Consider the following 17501-nt stretch of genomic DNA (forward strand, 5'->3'; position numbering starts at 1 on the left):
CTGCAGACATTTTGAGCACTTTAACACACATGAGTGCAGCACCAGTCAGTGAACTCTCCGTGGATTTACTCTGCATTAGCATCGTTACGTAACACGCAAACCCCTCTAGAATAACTGGCACTCCGGAGAAAAACTGTGTCAACGTCTGCAAGAAAAGACATGAAATAGATGTTGGCCTACTGTTTCTTCTCAGGCTGCAGCTTGGGTGTAAAAGCACTTTAATTCTGTGCGATATCTTGGAGCATTAACTCAAATCTTCTGATCCGCCTCCTTCTCATCATCATTATCATGTATAATAAATGCTAAAAGGTTTCTAAGCACCCTATACTTTTTTTTTATTTTTTTTATCTCAAGCAGTACAATTAAGACAGCAGATTCATAATATACTTTAAAATTAGAAAAGTAGTTAATAGCAAATGGGTTTAAGTGAACTAAGAGTGTTTATTACTTTTACTTCTTCCATCCAATTTCCTCCCAGTTTACCTGATAATATCAATCGCAGTGATCATATTTCAATCGTCTGTGAATCGAGTCTGTACACAGGACATGGAGCTGTGGAACAACAGTATTGATTTTCGCTCAGCTGGAAGAAGACGGCAGCTGTCGGTCCGAATGTTCTCCCACTTCAGTAAGACTTACAACACAATGTTTGACTGAAGTTGTTGTTTGATAACAGGATAGTCTATGTAGACGATGTTTCATTTCCGGGAAGATCCGTCCAATCAGAGTTTTCTGTTGCACGACTAAAACAACTTTTGAACGTACACATTCCACCAAAACAAGTTCCTTCCAGAGGCTATTTTGCAGAGGAGCCGTGGCATAGCGCTGCCCAAGACGATTGTGATTCGTTTGAAGAAATGCCAATAAACCAGAGCACGTTTTCCTCCCATCCCGGAATGCTGTGTGGACTAGCCAGACCCTCCTTTGCAGCACTGTGGAGGAAGGTCTGGCAAAGCGAGACTACATAACAGTGATATAACCGAAAGATGTATCGTGGGATTCATTCAAAAGTTGAATTTAAGGGTAACAGATTGGATCAAACGCTACAGAGAAATAAAAGATCCAAGGTTGAAATGATGCTGCGGCTGTCCTTTGGGAAAGTGAACTAAAAGGTTGAACTTATCAGTAAGTCTGGTTCGTCTTTGACATTTTTGTGGGTTCTGTGACTAGAATTGCAGCTGATCGAGAATTTCAGCCCACAAAGAGAAGTGAAGCAGCGCTGCGCTCTGCTTTCTGTCACATACTGTAACATTGACCGTTGATTTACCCCTTTCTTCTTTTTTTACATCTGCATTAGCTTTATTCAGACGTCCTCTCAGAAAGGTTTTTGTTTTGTAAAGAACAAGCCAGCAGCAAACCATTGTCATCACTCCGGGCTACACTTTACATCCGGCAAAGAAAGAGGCACTGGAATGGAGGGAGGACACGTTTACTCATGCTTCTGTGGATCAGAAGTGACAGCAGCAGAGCCGAGTGGAGAGAGGTCCGGGGGGGGGGGTGTATGACCACCACAACCCCAGTAACATATAGAGTGGTAGACGACGCATGTCAGACTTTGTAACATCAGCTGCTTGTTCGCTGAGTGCTGATAGACGCTCGCTCTCCGACGAAAATGTTGCATGTCACAGCGTTTTTTCTTCAAAAACTGCAGTTTGCAGCTTTTAAAGATACAGTAGGTAAGACTTATAAAACTAACTTTCTGTCATATTTGCTGAAACTGATCCTATGTTCCATAGAACTATATGAAGCTGGTAATTTAAAAATAAATCCGGCTCCTCTGGTACCACCTACAGCCTGGAGTACGATTTGTTAAAATCCACAGCTCCCTGTTCAGATGCACCAATCAGGGCCAGGGGGAGGGGGTGTCTAACTGCATGTCAATCACTGCTCATGCACACACATTCATTCTCCCTTGTGGGGGGAGGGGCTTAGGAAACTGATTGGGCTTTAGCAGAAACTGAGAAGTTGTCGATGTTCAAATTCTTTGGCTAAATCCTGGATCTTCACAATCCTACCTACAGCACCTTTAAGGTCTTTCTTCATCTGGGAAAAAAATAATATATGTACAAATATATGTACAAAATATGTAAAAATTGTCTTTTTAAAACTACCTCCCATCAATAAGTGGTGACCTTTCTGCAGGTTTTCTTCAACACATTATGTTTAAATCTACTTAGCAAGAGAAGATTATTTTTATTATTCTTTTTTTGTCTCTAACATCTAAAAAAAACTGTGAAAAATGCCCTTTACAATTTTAACTTACCTTTAAATTAATGGTTCATTTGCAAAAAGAGAATAAAGCCATTCTTAGAATGAATAAACCAACACCGGTTTCATTGATTTTCCCTTGAGGGCGCAATACAAAAAAACAAAGATTAAAAGAAATTTAGATGTCTTATCAAAACAACTAATGTTTTCGGAAAACAGTCCAGAGGCCAAAGAGATTCCATTCATATTGATAAAAAACTGAATAGCAGCATATCGGCACATCCAAGGAGAATAAAACACTGTGTAGTTTGACAAAGTAGAGCACGCTGCCAGCAAATATTTATTAAGGTAATACACACAATACAAATATAAATACAAAATAAATTAGAGTGTAGTCATGTCTGAGGTGCACTTTCCATTATTCTGACAAGCAGGATGATCAGAATAGAACCGTGAATTGAAATGAAATTTGTGAAATATTTCAGGCAGCCATTTTGCGTGACGTTGTCCGGGAGAATTTGTCACCAGTTTTACCTGCTGATGTCGCCCTCTGCTGCGTGTGCTGTGAGATTCAGCCTACGCATAGCATGCACGCACACTCACAGCCACACACAACGACAAATGAGTTATACTATATCTATCAGCGCTACTATCAGCAGTATCTCAAAAGAGAATTTTGGATTTTTTTACTTTGTGGCACTTATGCCTTTTTTTTGGGCCGTTATGCGGGTTATGAACACTTAATGTACTTGTGGTTGTTTTAAAATAAACATACATTGTCATCTAGAAAACCGATCCTGGTGCGTCGGGCTCCTCGGGACATTTTGAATATGCATGGATTGCTAATAATATATAATTTACATCGCTTGCACTATATAAATAACATTTTAGTTCATATGCACGCATTCATACAGATATTTAGATAGGCCTACTTTTTTCATCGCTGGTTTTTGGAGTAGGAGGCCCTATGTTAAGATGTAGTTTGTATGCACCGTCAGCTCAGCTGTACTTCATGGAGGGGAGGGGACAGAGGTAGAGTGGTCTGCAGAATACAGAGCCTTTGTAACATGGTATCTTTAGACTCTACGTGGACACCCCCCCCACCCCCCCAGCAACCCAGCACCCCCTGCCGAAAATATCTACCCACGCCTCTGGCTGTCACAGCTCCCATTTGATCCACTAAATAATAAATGAGCAGCCGGTAACTCACAGGTTGGAGCTCTGTTGTACAACCTGATGTTACAGCTTCAGCAGGTTCAGCCTTTAGAAACATTTTTACCCACTGCAGACCAGCCTCACTCCATCTTCCTCTTGTTGTCACATGCACGTTGTTCTAGTCTATATCCACGACGTTCCACTTCAGGGATTGTTCAGGTGCCGCCAGAAATTCCGGGAAATATGACAACTATGGTTAACTGCTCCTCAGATCTCTGCAGGGTAAATCCAGACAGCTAGCTAGACTATCTGTCCAATCTGAGTTTTCTGTTGCACGACTAAAACAACCTTTGAACGTACACATGTTCCACCAAAACAAGTTCCTTCCCGAGGCTATTTTGCAGAGACGCCGTCATTTTGGCCGGCGCTTAGAGCCGCCCAAGAGGATTGTGATTGGTGTAACCCTTGTGTTGTCTTCCCGTCGTCGACCGGGCAATTTTCTGTTTTTCTGGATCAAAATTTTAAATTAGAACATTTTTGTCACTTTTTTCAACGTTCTTTTGTCATTTTTCTTTCTTCAAATGCTATAAAATTGAATAAAACACTAAAATTCAATGAAAGTAGTGAACTGATCATATACAGCATTTTCTTGTGCTTACCGCTCTATGGAACCATCCACGTTATTTACCTTGACAATTTGGTAGAAAGAAAGCCAAATTTCTGATATAGAAACTTTTTAAAAATGGGTCCTGACATAGGTCTTCTTCTTCTTCATGGTCCCTCCTCAGTTTTACCTGAGATGGATTTCAGCGTCTGATGGAGTTCTTCTTTTTGCTGGGAGAAAATGTGTTTGGTTTTATTCTGTTTTATTTCGGATATATGAATCATTACGATGGTTGTTTCTTTGGCACCGTTATGTTATGAGTGGGAATCAGAGCTGGGTTGTTGTTTTTTCTGGCAGGTACATCAGATGCTGACTCACTTCTCTAATAAGCAGCTATCGCTGGAATCTGCCTGATTCAATTAATTTACATGGTCTGCAGTGGTGGAAAGTAACTAAGCACATTTACTCAAGTACTTTACTTAAGTACAATTTTGACATATTTGTACTTGCATATTTTAATTTTATGTTACTTTATACTTCTACACCATTACATTTTGAATATTGTACTTTTTACTCCATTTCATTTATTTGACACTTAGTTACTTTTTACATAAAAAAAAACCATATATGCTTAGATATGATGCAATACTACATTATCTACCCAGTAGTTTCCAAAGTATCTAACATTGGCTCCCTGTGACAAACTACAACGTTAAAATGCTCTGCGTATATTCATAAGTGATAAAAACTGAATAATAGAATTCTTATTCTTATTTTTTATTGTATATAGGACAATACACATTAATTAACATTTCTGTAAATGTGCCAGTGTTAGCCAGCCGGCTAATTTTCAACTGTAGTCCTTTGGCCAGGTGATTTTAGACCAGAGCAACAGGAAACAGCATATAAAATAACACTTTGAACAGAGCCATTCTGCATAATGAGTCCTGTACTTTTGATAATTTGGTACTTTTTGCTAATAATGTTTCTGTACTTTTACTTAAGTAACATTTCAAAGTCAGGACTTGCATGCATGATGCATCGGCAGATATTCGTTTTTGTAAATTTGGTTTGAAAAGCATTGAAACAAAGTGACTTCTGTAAGATGCAGCATAATGATAAACTCGTATTTGACCCATTGTAATATCAACAGACGGACCTTTTTTGTTTTGTTTAAACTTTATCTTAAATTCTTGTCGAAATTATACTTATACAGTTAGACAACTTTAGTTGCAAAACATGTTTTATTTTGTCCTCTGCAGCCCGTACTGATCCTGATTTAGACCAACACTTACTACTGGAATCAAAATGACCAAACTGCTCGGAGCAAAGCTTGTAGTGTGTGTGGTTATCTGTTAAAGGACACATCGAGTATCCTTAAGGTGGAATCAGTGCCCGAGTATTCAGATTCAAAGAAGCAGCTGTGTCTGTTGACGATCGGCTGACTTTCATCTGACGAGTGGATTCCGACGCGTCACATGTCGTTACCGCTGAGTGTCTGTGTGTGTCTTTGAACAGAACCACGGTGTTTAATGTGCATTGTTGTTTCTGTCCCCTCTGGATCTGTGAGGTTTTATAACACACCAGCTACATATGTGTTCAAGTCACGTGGGACAGAAGGTATGGAAAGATTGTCGTGATTTAAAAGCTTTCACACATCAGACAGCTCAAGATGGCGGCCTCAGTGTAACTACTAACAAGCTTCATTTACACAATGAATGAATAGTTATTGAGCTACGGTTGTGTGCGTTTGTCATGTTGGAATGAAATTATAAATAATTGAGCGATTTGTGATTTTCACTGAAAAATTAAAAATGTTGTATTGCTTTGAAACACATATTTTACACATATTTATACCCATATCTTAATGCATTCACAAGTTGCTGTTTCATGCTGCAAGAAGATGCTGATCACAGCAGTTCACAGAATCCAATGTTTTATTGTAAGAAGAAGAGCTCAGAAGTTGCTCCTGCTAGCAGAAAATAAAAAATGCTGATTACACACCACATTTCATTTAAATATATATATATATTTGCCGATATAAATCCAGCTCTGTGTCATCTTTGTGCCGGCAGTGTGTTCAGATGAACAGTGGTTGGCTTCCCTCTATGGCGCCAGTGCATGAAGATCGGAGCCGCCGAGGTCTGCCGAGATCCGTCCGATGGTCTCAGAGGACCTCTGTGACTCATTTACCGTCAGCTGGTGGATCCCAGCAGACCTCCGCAGCTCTGCTCAGTTGGAAGCTCCATGCCGACATGGAGGGAAGCCAAACAGCGTTTGTCTGCACACACTGCCCACACCGCCATGACACAGAGCTGAATTTAAATGTGCAAGGTATCCCTTTAAGTAATCAACACAAAACCACACTAAAATGGTTAAACTACAGTGTTTGCTTTTAAATTAAAAAGTTGTGCCAAAGAAATACTGAAGAGAAACTAAAGCTGATGTGAGGCATTATTGAGCTTTATTGAGGCCAAATCGGAGCTTTCAGAAAAAAACGGTTGTCACTGGCTGTTAACGTGAATGATATTTACGAAATCGTAAACTGCTAAATTAAGCTGATTACTTCTACATGATGTGAACAGAGCATAAGCTCCCACAGAGTTACATCTGCTCAATAAACTTTCCAGATGTGCATAAATATTCAAAACGCTCACTAAATATGAGCTCCAAATCATGATAATACATGAGAACGTGCAGTTTTTTTAACTGGATGTATATCTTTATGTGTGTTATAAATCACAGCCTGTAGAACAACATGATTGTAACCTATGCAATATCATATGTTTTGTACCATTTTTAAATCCTGTAGTAAGGTTTATTAACCATGTCTGCTGTCTCGTCAGTGTTTGGAGGCAGAAAAACACCTGGAAATCAAGGTGCCAGACTCCCAAACATTCTCGTCTTTGAGTCTTAACATTTCCATCATTTTCACCACTAAGAAACAGATTAGAAGTGAAACTATTGGTACCCAAACAAATGTAGCTGACTCCTTATCTTCAGTCTCCTCCTATTGAAACAGTAAAAAGATTAATTCTGAGTCATTAGTGTAATTACCTTAGAAGAAAATAAGACCATCACCAACAAGATTTGCTGCATCTTCACATTCTTTTGCTTCAGGTCCGATTTTAGAGGGATATCTATTTCTAACGTGTTTATCCTCTGCAGTGCAGCCAGGAGCGGGAGGTGAGAGGTGAACCAGCAGGGTTCGTGGGAGATTTTGAGAAAATCTGAAATATAAACTGATTGTGTTTTTAAAGAGCAGGAATCGACCGATACTGGTTTTTAAAGGCCGATACCGATCATTAGTAGTTAATAAACTGACAACCGATATTTTGAACCGATGTCTTTAAGTCAAAATTAACATTATGGAATGTTACAAACTCCAACACAAAACTTTGTTTAAATGCTTTAAGCAATGATTTAATCAATTAGAAACTTTCAACATAATCCCCAGTAAAACAGAGTCAGATAGTGTTGTGGGCGGGACATCAAGTCACACTCAGTGGTGAGTGAAACCGAAGCAGAGGGAGAGACACAGAGCTGTAGCCGAGCCAAAGTATAGACCACTTTTTAAATAATTAACTGTATCGGTTATCGGACAAAATAAAACACGGATACAGATAATCTGCAAACTGCAAAAAAACCGCTGATAATCGCCCAGGGCCGATAATCGGTATATCCCTATTAAAGATGACTCCTCAGTTCCGCACGTCGTCCTGTGGGTGTTGACAGACTGGTCTTCTGTCCCCTTCAGTTGTCTTCAACCTTTCGCTGTAACTGAAGCCGCTCTGTCGTGACCTGCAGCGAGAGAGGCCCAAAATAAATCCCCACAGTCGCTCATTTGTTTAGGATCGACTTTTGCCTCCAGTAGACAAAAGATCAAAGAAAATCCTGTTTTGAGAGGCTGGTTTCTGGAATTGACGGATTATATTTACTGAATATTTGAGCTGTCTACTGTCAGAACTGCAACTGCAGGCATCAAAACCATTCTTTGGTAAAAGGACTCCATTTCTCGCAACATGATTCCTTTGAGGTTTCTTGCCAGTTTATGTCAAATTAACAGCATATGCCGTCGGTTTTTCACCTGTAATGCAATGCAAAGAAAAGTTTAGCACGTTTTTAATGATTTTCAAAAGCTTTCTCGTTCACAGAAATCATCTTTTTGACTGATGCTCCTGCAGTTTCAGCGTGGTGGCTTGAGATAGGCTACAATAACAGTTTAGAGAGTTACAGACAAATAACACAAGACAATATGTGAAATCTTATTTCTAAAGGAATAATATAGAATGTTTCATCCAAGAAATAACCTGCATACAGTGGTGGAATGTAACTAAGTACATTTACTCAAGTACTTTCCTTAAGTGCAAAATTTGAGGCTACTTGTACTTTACTTGAGTCTTTTCTTTTCATGCCACTTTCTACTTCTACTCCGCTACATTTCAGAGAGAAATATTATACTTTTTACTCCACTACATTAATCTGACAGCCTTAATTACTAGTTACCTTACAAATTTAGATTTTTGCACACAAAACACATGTAGTTTACAACTTTTTGTAATGACAAGTCCACCTGAAATGATCAGACGATGAAACACTTAGTTGATTGACAGAACTGTTTGGATCGTTTCCACATTCTAAAATGTGAGGATTTTTCTGCATTGCGTACTTTTACTTTAAGTACATTTTCCTGATGATACGTACATACTTTTACTTAAGTAACAGTTTCAATGCAGGACTTTTACTTGTAACTTGTAGTATTTTTACAGTGTAGTATTAATTCAATTCAATTTTATTTATAGTATCAAATCATAACAATAGTTATCTCGAGACACTTTACAGATAGAGTAGGTCTAGACCACACTCTATAATTTACAAAGACCCAACAATTCTAGTAATTCCCCCAAGAGCAAGCATTTAGTGCGACAGTGGCGAGGAAAACTCCTTTTAGGGAGAAACCTGGGAGAGACCCAGGCTCTCGGTGGGCGGTGTCTGACGGTGTCGGTTGGGGGTGTGATAAACAATGGCAATTATAGTACTTTTACTAGTAAAGGTAAAGTATCTGAATACTTCTTCAACCACTGCCTGCATAGTACCTTAAAACAGCCTGAGAGCTGTCTTGAGATCTCCAACTATGTAGGGAGGTCCCAGGACATGTATGCATGTATTGTAAAAAAAATGAAAACTTGGAAAAAAGAGACAAAAAACGTCCAAATGCGACAAATGTTGGAAAAAGTGACAAAACCTTTGAAAAAAGTGCCAAAGACTTGGATTTTTTTTTTTTAAGGCAATAAAAACGTTAAAAAAACTCAAAAAAGCGACAAAAAGCCAAAAAACCTAGAAAAAAAGCAACAAAAACGTTGAAAAAAGCGACAAAAACATTGAAAAGGAACAACGCCTATGCTGTATACCATTTATAACAGTATCGTCTTCACTTGGGTGGGAGCAGATCAATCCTTTAGCTCCTGTTTCTTCCTCCTCCTTCACTCCCTCCAGTGCAGCAGAGGCCCTGCAGTCCATTTTCTATTTACAGTGTTAATGCATAATGCAGCAGGTCGCTTCATCAAAGTGAAAATGTGTGTCAGAGCAGAGGGCAGGCCAGAGGTTCAGAGTCAGATCTGACAGCTGGGAGGGGTGGGGGGAAGGGTTGTCTGACCACACACTAACCACAATATCTCTCTGTATTACCAGCACTGACACGTTGGAAATATTTTGCACCCATATTCAGTATTTATAACTGGATTATTGGGTTTTATAAACAATTATTGTTTCATTGTGTTAAAAAGGGTATCTGTATGCATTTATGTTGAAAATTGATAACCGTAACCATTTCTTGCTTTTAGGAGTGGAGTCTATAAGAAACCCTTGCTTAGGCAGTCCTAGTCCTGAGGGAACAATATTTTTAAATATTTTTAAAAACTCAACAAAAACGTCAGGAAAAGTGACAAAAGAGTCAGGAAAAGCATAGAAAAACTAAAAGTTGCATTGGCGACAGGAAGACAACTCAAGGGTTAAATAGGCCGCCAAATTAAGGGGGTGTGTTTGGTAAATTATATGGAGAGTGAGGTATGTCACGTGTGTGTACATCAGTGCAGCTCGAGTTGACTGCCTGAACTAGCTTGCATGCGTCCATTTCCTGTTTTTGAAAACATGGGGAAATTAATAATAATACTTTTGTGTACAACTTATGCACAAGTGGGACATAAATCGTGGAAGCAACTAAACATTTCACGGCAAATCAGGCAGATTTTTTTATTTGGTGCACAAAGTTGTACTTTTTTGTCCTAAAGACAACTCACTTTATCTCCAAAGTAGAAAGGGTCTGTTCTTGTTTCGTCCACATGCACTGGACGTATTCAGCCAGAGTGCAGCCGTGCACTCAGCAGCATTTTTTGACATCGGTCGCTGCACAATACACAGTCGTGTAGTGTAGATACACGCTTAAGTTCGAAGAAAGAAGACTTGAAGAGCAAAAATACGCTTTGGGCTTTAGTTACATGCATGTAATGGAGGCCATCATACATCTGACAGGTGTAGACAGAATGATTAAAGACGTGCATGGCACGGGAAAACGTGGCTGAAATACATCCTGTGTAGACAATGGGATATTTCTTGTACATGTGGAAACATTGGCCTGATTTGTGGCGCGGGAAGAAAGATCCAGAAGGATTTATGCACTGGGCAAATATCACAGCATTACAAGAAACCATAGTCCAAGGTGTTGCTCGAAGGTAAAATTGGCTCCATGCTGGTTCAGTGGGGTTACCAAAACCCTCTTGAGCTGTTAAATCTTCACATTACATTTTATGTTAATATGGTCGTGGGTGTCCAGATACAGTATATTGATTTAGACCGAACCGTTGTACAGTCTGGTAGTTGACATACTGCTGGCGGAGCAAAAACCTCTAACGGCAACTTGGGCCTTTGATGATATCGGATTGGATCGTATCATATCATATCATATCATTATATCGGTCAAACATTAATTTAAAAACCTGGCTCGACCTCACAGACTTTCACTGTCTCTGTCTCTCCCCCACACTGCTCACAGTTTTTATATTTATGTCTGAGCTTTTTTCATCAGTTGGCTTTGTTATGTCATAATATAATTTCCCCGTACTGCTGAACCACAGCCAACACACACACACACACACACACACACACACTCTCTCTCTCTCTCTCTCTCTCTCTCTCTCTCTCTCTCTCTCTCTCTCTCTCTCACACTCACACTCACACACACACACACACACACACACACACACACACACACACACACACACACACACACACACACACACACACACACACACACACACACACACACACACACACACACACACACTTACAGTGGAGTGCAATTATCATAATTGCGTCCAGCATTCGAGGAAACGCTGTGTCAGGCCCGGACTGCACACACTAACCTGTATGAACAAGGACTTATTTCCCTCCGGCGTTGTAGCTGTGGCGACTCCAAAATAGACCGGACCATTTCCTATTGAATATGAGATTAAAGCCCATTTACAAAAACTAATCTAATGAAAAGGGACAGGAAACTCACAGAGGTAATTTTCCATTTGCTGGAACTCAAAAAAAGACTAATAAATAAGAGAGAATAAATCCTCTTGATTGAGACTGGCTCTTTGTTGTGATAAAACACAGAGAGATTATGAATCTTAGTTATCATGAGACATAATGATTGCAGAGGTCATTAAGACTCGTTATCCTCTGGTTAGAAAATAGCATTAAATACAACAGATAGCATAATGAATTTACGGACTTGGAGCTTCCAACAATGTTTCCTCATGTTGTCTGTTAAATACAGCCTTGTCTCCTTAAAATTACATTCCCAGACAACTAAACTGCACTTTCTTAATTACGTGTCAAGGGAAAACATTTTTTTTCCCGGATTACGTTTGTCTTTGATGAATCACAAACAACTTTTTAATGAAAGTCCATCTAGGGATAAGGCCGTCAGACAAACTTTCACCGGGGGGGGCGGGTAGTGCTATTCGTTTAAGTACCGGAGCGCACCTCATTTTGAAGGTTATGTAACCACTGTTCCTACATTGGCTGGTTTACATACATTATTCAGCTATTACCAGTGTTGGGACTAAGTCATCTTAGCTCAAGTCCCAACTAAGTCTCAAGTCATTTGGTCCGAGTCTCAAGCAAGTCTTGAGTCCTTAGTTAAGGCAAGCCAAGTCCTAGTCTCGCTTTGCCAGACCTTCCTCCACAGCGCTGCGGAGGAGGGTCTGGCTAGTCCACATAGCATTCTGGGATGGGAGAAAATTGTGCTCTGGTTTATTGGCATTTCTTTAAACCAATTACAATCGCCATGGGCGCCGCTAAGCTCCGCACGGTGCCGCTGCAAAATAGCCTCAGGAAGGAACTTGTTTTGGTGGAACATGTGTACGTTCAAAAGTTGTTTTAGTCGTGCAACAGAAAACTCAGATTGGACAGATAGTCTAGCTAGCTGTCTGGATTTACCCTGCAGAGATCTGAGGAGCAGTTAACCATAGTCCTCACAAATCCATCAGAGTTTAAAATGCCAACACAAAGAAAGCGGAAGAAAACTGACTTCGGCGAAAAGACATGCAGAATTTCCTGCGGCACCGGAGCAGTCCCGGGTGTGGATATAGACTAGTCAAGTCCCAAATCAAGTCTTTTTTTTTTTTTACACCCAAGATAAAGCACTCTTACCTGTAGTATCCGGTCTTTCTAAAGAGAAAATACTAGGTATTAGTAGCCCATCTTATAAAATGATTGGCTAGTTTGTATAACTAGTACAAAAAGTATGACAATGAATTTATTCTGTATTATAATTAATCATATTTTTAAATCCAAAGTGATTGTTTTTGTGTTGTGCTTTGTATTGTTGTTTTTGTGGGCCAGTTTTAATACTGTGAAATTTGATTCTTGTCCTTTACTTCTGTGTTAGGTTTTCCTTTTGACAGAAATGTTACTCTCTGTTTCCTGCCCAGGGACTACAGATGAAAACTCTGGTACTGCTAAGGAACTGTGCATTGTCCCTGTCAAATAAATAAATCAATAAAAATCAAATTACCCGTGGCACTGACGTAGCCATTGTGGTGGTCTGGTCCAACTAACAAGGTGCAACTTGCACAAACAGGTTTTTCTTACATCTTTATGAATACAATTTAACTAGTTGTACATTTTTATTCCCAACTTGTATGTACGTTTCTACATTCTCTACTTTGTATTATCTTCATTTTTTGAATATTTGTTCTTGTATTCTATCCTATTTATTATTTCATTATTTGTATATTCTATATGTGTGCTGTGTATTCTATAAAGCCGTCTCTGGTACGAGTGTCCTGTTGAAACAAACGTAATCCTGCAGAAAATACATTTCCCTTCGAAACGTAACCATTATAGATGAAAAAAGGTATTAACCCATCATTATTCTATTTCCAGGGCTCTCTTGAGAATGAGACTCTGTGTCACAATGATATTACCTGTATGAATAAAGGTTAAATAAAATCAATTCTATCTCCACAAATAAAAATGCACTTGGATCACCTGGATGGGATGATCCTCGTTTGCCTGTGTTTTATACATATTGCTTTGTTTCTTCTTCCAACAGGACAGTTTTCCTGCCAGATTTGGAGGGATCCACTTTGTGAACCAGCCCTGGTACATCCACGCTCTGTACACCGTGATACGACCCTTCCTCAAAGACAAGACCAGGAAGAGGGTGAGGCCAGAGGATGTTCCATTAAAGCACTTATAATAAATATTTTTATATTAACAATGGATTACATGACTAATTGATGACTACAAAAAGCCACCATACGCTTCCTGCTCAGCAGCAAACAGCAGACAGACCCCATTAGAGACTAGCTGGTGAACTATTTCCATCAGGAATTGGTAGAGACCAAAAACAGAGCTAAAAGAGAGAGACTATTGGATTTATTTTTATCAGGTGGGAACACAAAACACAAAGACGCCTAATGAATGATTAAGTTGCTCCATAACTGTTGGACGTGGAAATTAAGCAACTGTTTGGAAAAAAATAAATAAAATATATATATATATATATATATATTAATGCAGGTTTAATCAGGCTTTCAACTGTTAAAGAATCAGAGAAAAAAATCCTATATTGGTGTTTAAATTTTAGAGAAAAATAAATGTGTATCTGGTTTTGAAGGGACAAAAGTGACAAAAATGAGGATGTATTATTATTTGTTTTTTTTGACAATGCAAATGTAATCACCCATTTAGCAACATATGGACTCATATAGTTAAACATAAACAGAGCTACCTGCAGCTAAGCGTTATGCACACAAATTCATTCGCCCTTTTGTGGGGAGGGGCTTAGGAGACTGTTTTGGGCTTAAGCGGAAAGGGGGGGGCTGAGAAGTCGTCGATGTTCAAATTTTTGTCCAAAGTCCTGGATCTTCACAATCCTACCTACGGCACCTTGAAATCAAGATTTTTGCCACTTTGTTTTGTCTGCACAAAAGCTTTTTAAACGTAAAGATGGATCCACATAAGCTTTTCAGTCAAGCTAAGCGGCTGTGACTCAGGTGGTAGAGCGATCGCCTACCAATTGGAAGGTTGGTGGTTCGAACCCTGGCCCTGCAGTCCCATGTTGAAGTGTCCATGGGCAAGACCCCGAACCCCAAATTTCTCCCGATACTGTGCACCTTGTATGGCAGCCTTGGCCAGCATGTATGAATGGTGAATGGATCCTGTACTATGTTAAAGTGCTTTAAGTAGTCGTTAAGACTATATAAATACAGTCCATTTACAGTTAAACTTTCTTACTGTCTGTGACCTTTCCCTTTGCAGATCTTCATGCACGGCAACAACCTAAACAGCCTCCACCAGCTGATCCATCCTGAGATCTTGCCTTCGGAGCTGGGCGGGATGATGCCGCCGTACGATATGGGCACGTGGGCGCGGACGCTGCTGGACCACGCCTACGACGAGGAGAGCGACTACTGTCCGGAGTCCTACACCCTGTCAGTACAAGACCTGGAGAGAGACCTGGAGAAAAACCTGTCCCCGAAAACCATGAAGAGGTCAGCGCATCCCTGTACTCGTTACTGCTGTACTGCTTTTCTTTTAGTTTTTTTATGAAAGGAAATGGGTTCACTTTTTTCACAAAATATTCTCAGCTGCTGCAGGGATTTGAACCAGAAACGTTCTCAGTTACCTGTCTTTCTAAACTCTGAACCAGAAAAAACATGTAATCCATGAAAAAAGTAAACCAAAGATAAACCAAACCGTAATTTCTTGCTTGTTTTGCAATACTTTACAGTATATTTAGATACAAATGAAAAAATAATACCCCTGGGGCGCCTAGCCAGCCCCCTCGGTTGAGCATGCGCCCCATGTACAAAGGCTCGGTCCTAGCCGCAGCGGCCGCCGGTTCGATTCCAAATTATGGCCCTTTGCTGCATGTCATTACCCCTCTCTCTCTCTCTCTCTCTCTCTCTCTCTCTCTTTCTCTCTCCCATCTTGTCCTGTCAAATAAAGGCTTAAAAATGCCCCCCTCCAAAAAAAGTAATCTTCTTACATTTTATTACCTACAGTATGTATCCACAGAGCATCTAAATATTGTCAAACTAATTGTGTTATCTTTGCATAATTAGTGTAAACAAGTTAGATAATGACAGTGCTAATGTGTAGATGTTATCTTGTCTTTGGCTTCACTGGAAATGAAGACCATTTGACTAGACTGTATATTCATGTATTCATATCTTTATTTGAAAGAAAAAAATGGCAAAATAGTACTGTACTTCAGTACAAATGTATTGTATGCAACTTTATACTTTTGACTCCACAACCTTTATATGACAGCATTAGTTACAAGTTACTTTGCTTTGTATGTAAGGTAACGAAATAAGATGTAAGGTAACGAAATAAGAGCGCCAAATTCTGCGTGAGGATGCAGGTTTTTTTTAGCTTTACAAAACAAATGGAACAAGTCACATTCTGCATAGTCCAAATGGTTAACTGCTCCTCAGATCTCTGCAGGGTAAATCCAGACAGCTAGCTAGACTATCCGTCCAATCTGAGTTTTCTGTTGCACGACTAAAACAATTTAGGCTTAGCGCCGCCCACGACGATTGTGATTGGTTTAAAGAAATTCCAATAAACCAGAGCATGTTTTTCTTCCAGACCTTCCTCCGCGGCGATGTGGAGGAAGGTCTGGCAATGCGAGGCTACATTCTGCATCACGTGCGTAACTGAAAGTGGCACGTGCAAATAGACAAAGTAGCAAATTAAACAGGTAATTTGTTCTGATGATGCTGTGTCGTGTTTCCATGCAGGTCTCAGTCTGTGGTGGAACCAGGCGTCCTGAAACGGCCAGACAAAGTCAAGAGTGAAGAGGACAACATGCAGCCGCTGCTCTCGCTGGACTAAACCACACATCCAATAACAGCTCAAAAGCATAATCAAAAGGCATTCACACACAAAAACACACTGACTTACCTGCGCACCTACAGTAAGCAACACGTGCGCTCTGAAAACACCTTTCTCCAAAAAAACGCTGCTGCTGCTGCTGCATTTTGGATTCTTGTTTCTCTTGAACTCAAGGAAAAATCTCAACGAGCTGATAGAAAGCAGACGGACGAGCCAGAGACAAAACGGACGTTTTCTTGACACGGGAGGCCATCCTAAGAGCTACTGATGGTGGTTATTTAGGTATTTGTCAAGTGCCAATTCCCAAAAAACTGTAAGTTAACGTCTTTTGAACAATCTAGCCCCGTCGGTGTGGAGCAAAGAAAGGAGAACAAAACACAGATACAAAAAGAGTTGCCACATCCAGTATGTGTGAAAACAGTGTTTCCTACAGTTGTATAATATATGGGTGAAGGGCGATTTGAAAAACTGGAAACCATACTTCAGAGAGAACTTGGGGCCACAGTTCCCGGGCTGCAGTTTTCTTTTCTTTTCTTCTTTGTACAGTAATTTGAAGAAAACGAGAAGCACGGCTCAGGATTAGCAACAATAATGGGCTTGCTCAACCTCCTGGACACAAAACTGGCAGACAGGCAGGCACTGGGTTTACTGGGAGGTTATGGGCGTCTTTCCTGTGAAAATAATGTCCGAATTATCGGTCTCGCTCCAGTTATCTCTTGGAAAAGCAAACCCCCCTTTACGGTAAGAGTTGGCTATATCAATTATGTGTTTTTTTTCCTCTCTTTTTTCTGACCCATATGTTGGAAAACAGTATATCTCCTGCCATTAGGAAGCTGCAGACTCTTTTTAAATGATGACGCACATCCTCATTTTGGCTGAAGATGACTAAAAGATATATTTTGAGAATTTAATAGGTAGGTCTAGCCAGAAAATAAATCAAAAATAAGCCCACATTTAATTTTATAAAAGCAGAGAAAGGGCAAGCACATCACCCTCTCCTGTGACTTTGTGACACATTTCATCTCTTTCTGGCAATAATAATCTTACTTCTGAAAAGGCCAAACATTGCCACAGTATCTGTTATTAAACATGTCAGTATTATAAGATTTAAAGATGCTTTAAAAGACTAAAAACGTTT

General features: G+C 39.8%; 1 protein-coding gene across 1 annotated transcript in view; it reads left to right on the forward strand.

Moving 5' to 3' along the window:
• The window catches only part of clvs2 (clavesin 2), a 33848-nt gene extending 17485 nt beyond the window's left edge, over positions 1–16363 (forward strand). The window contains exons 3-5 of the mRNA XM_078273938.1: positions 13572–13682; positions 14783–15015; positions 16270–16363. Of these exons, the coding sequence (XP_078130064.1) occupies positions 13572–13682; positions 14783–15015; positions 16270–16363 (438 nt within the window). The remainder of the gene's footprint in view (positions 1–13571; positions 13683–14782; positions 15016–16269) is intronic.
• The last annotated feature ends 1138 nt before the right edge of the window (positions 16364–17501 follow it).

This window comes from Sander vitreus, chromosome 18 (genome assembly GCF_031162955.1).
Source record: "Sander vitreus isolate 19-12246 chromosome 18, sanVit1, whole genome shotgun sequence".
In the NCBI taxonomy this organism is placed as follows: domain Eukaryota; kingdom Metazoa; phylum Chordata; class Actinopteri; order Perciformes; family Percidae; genus Sander; species Sander vitreus.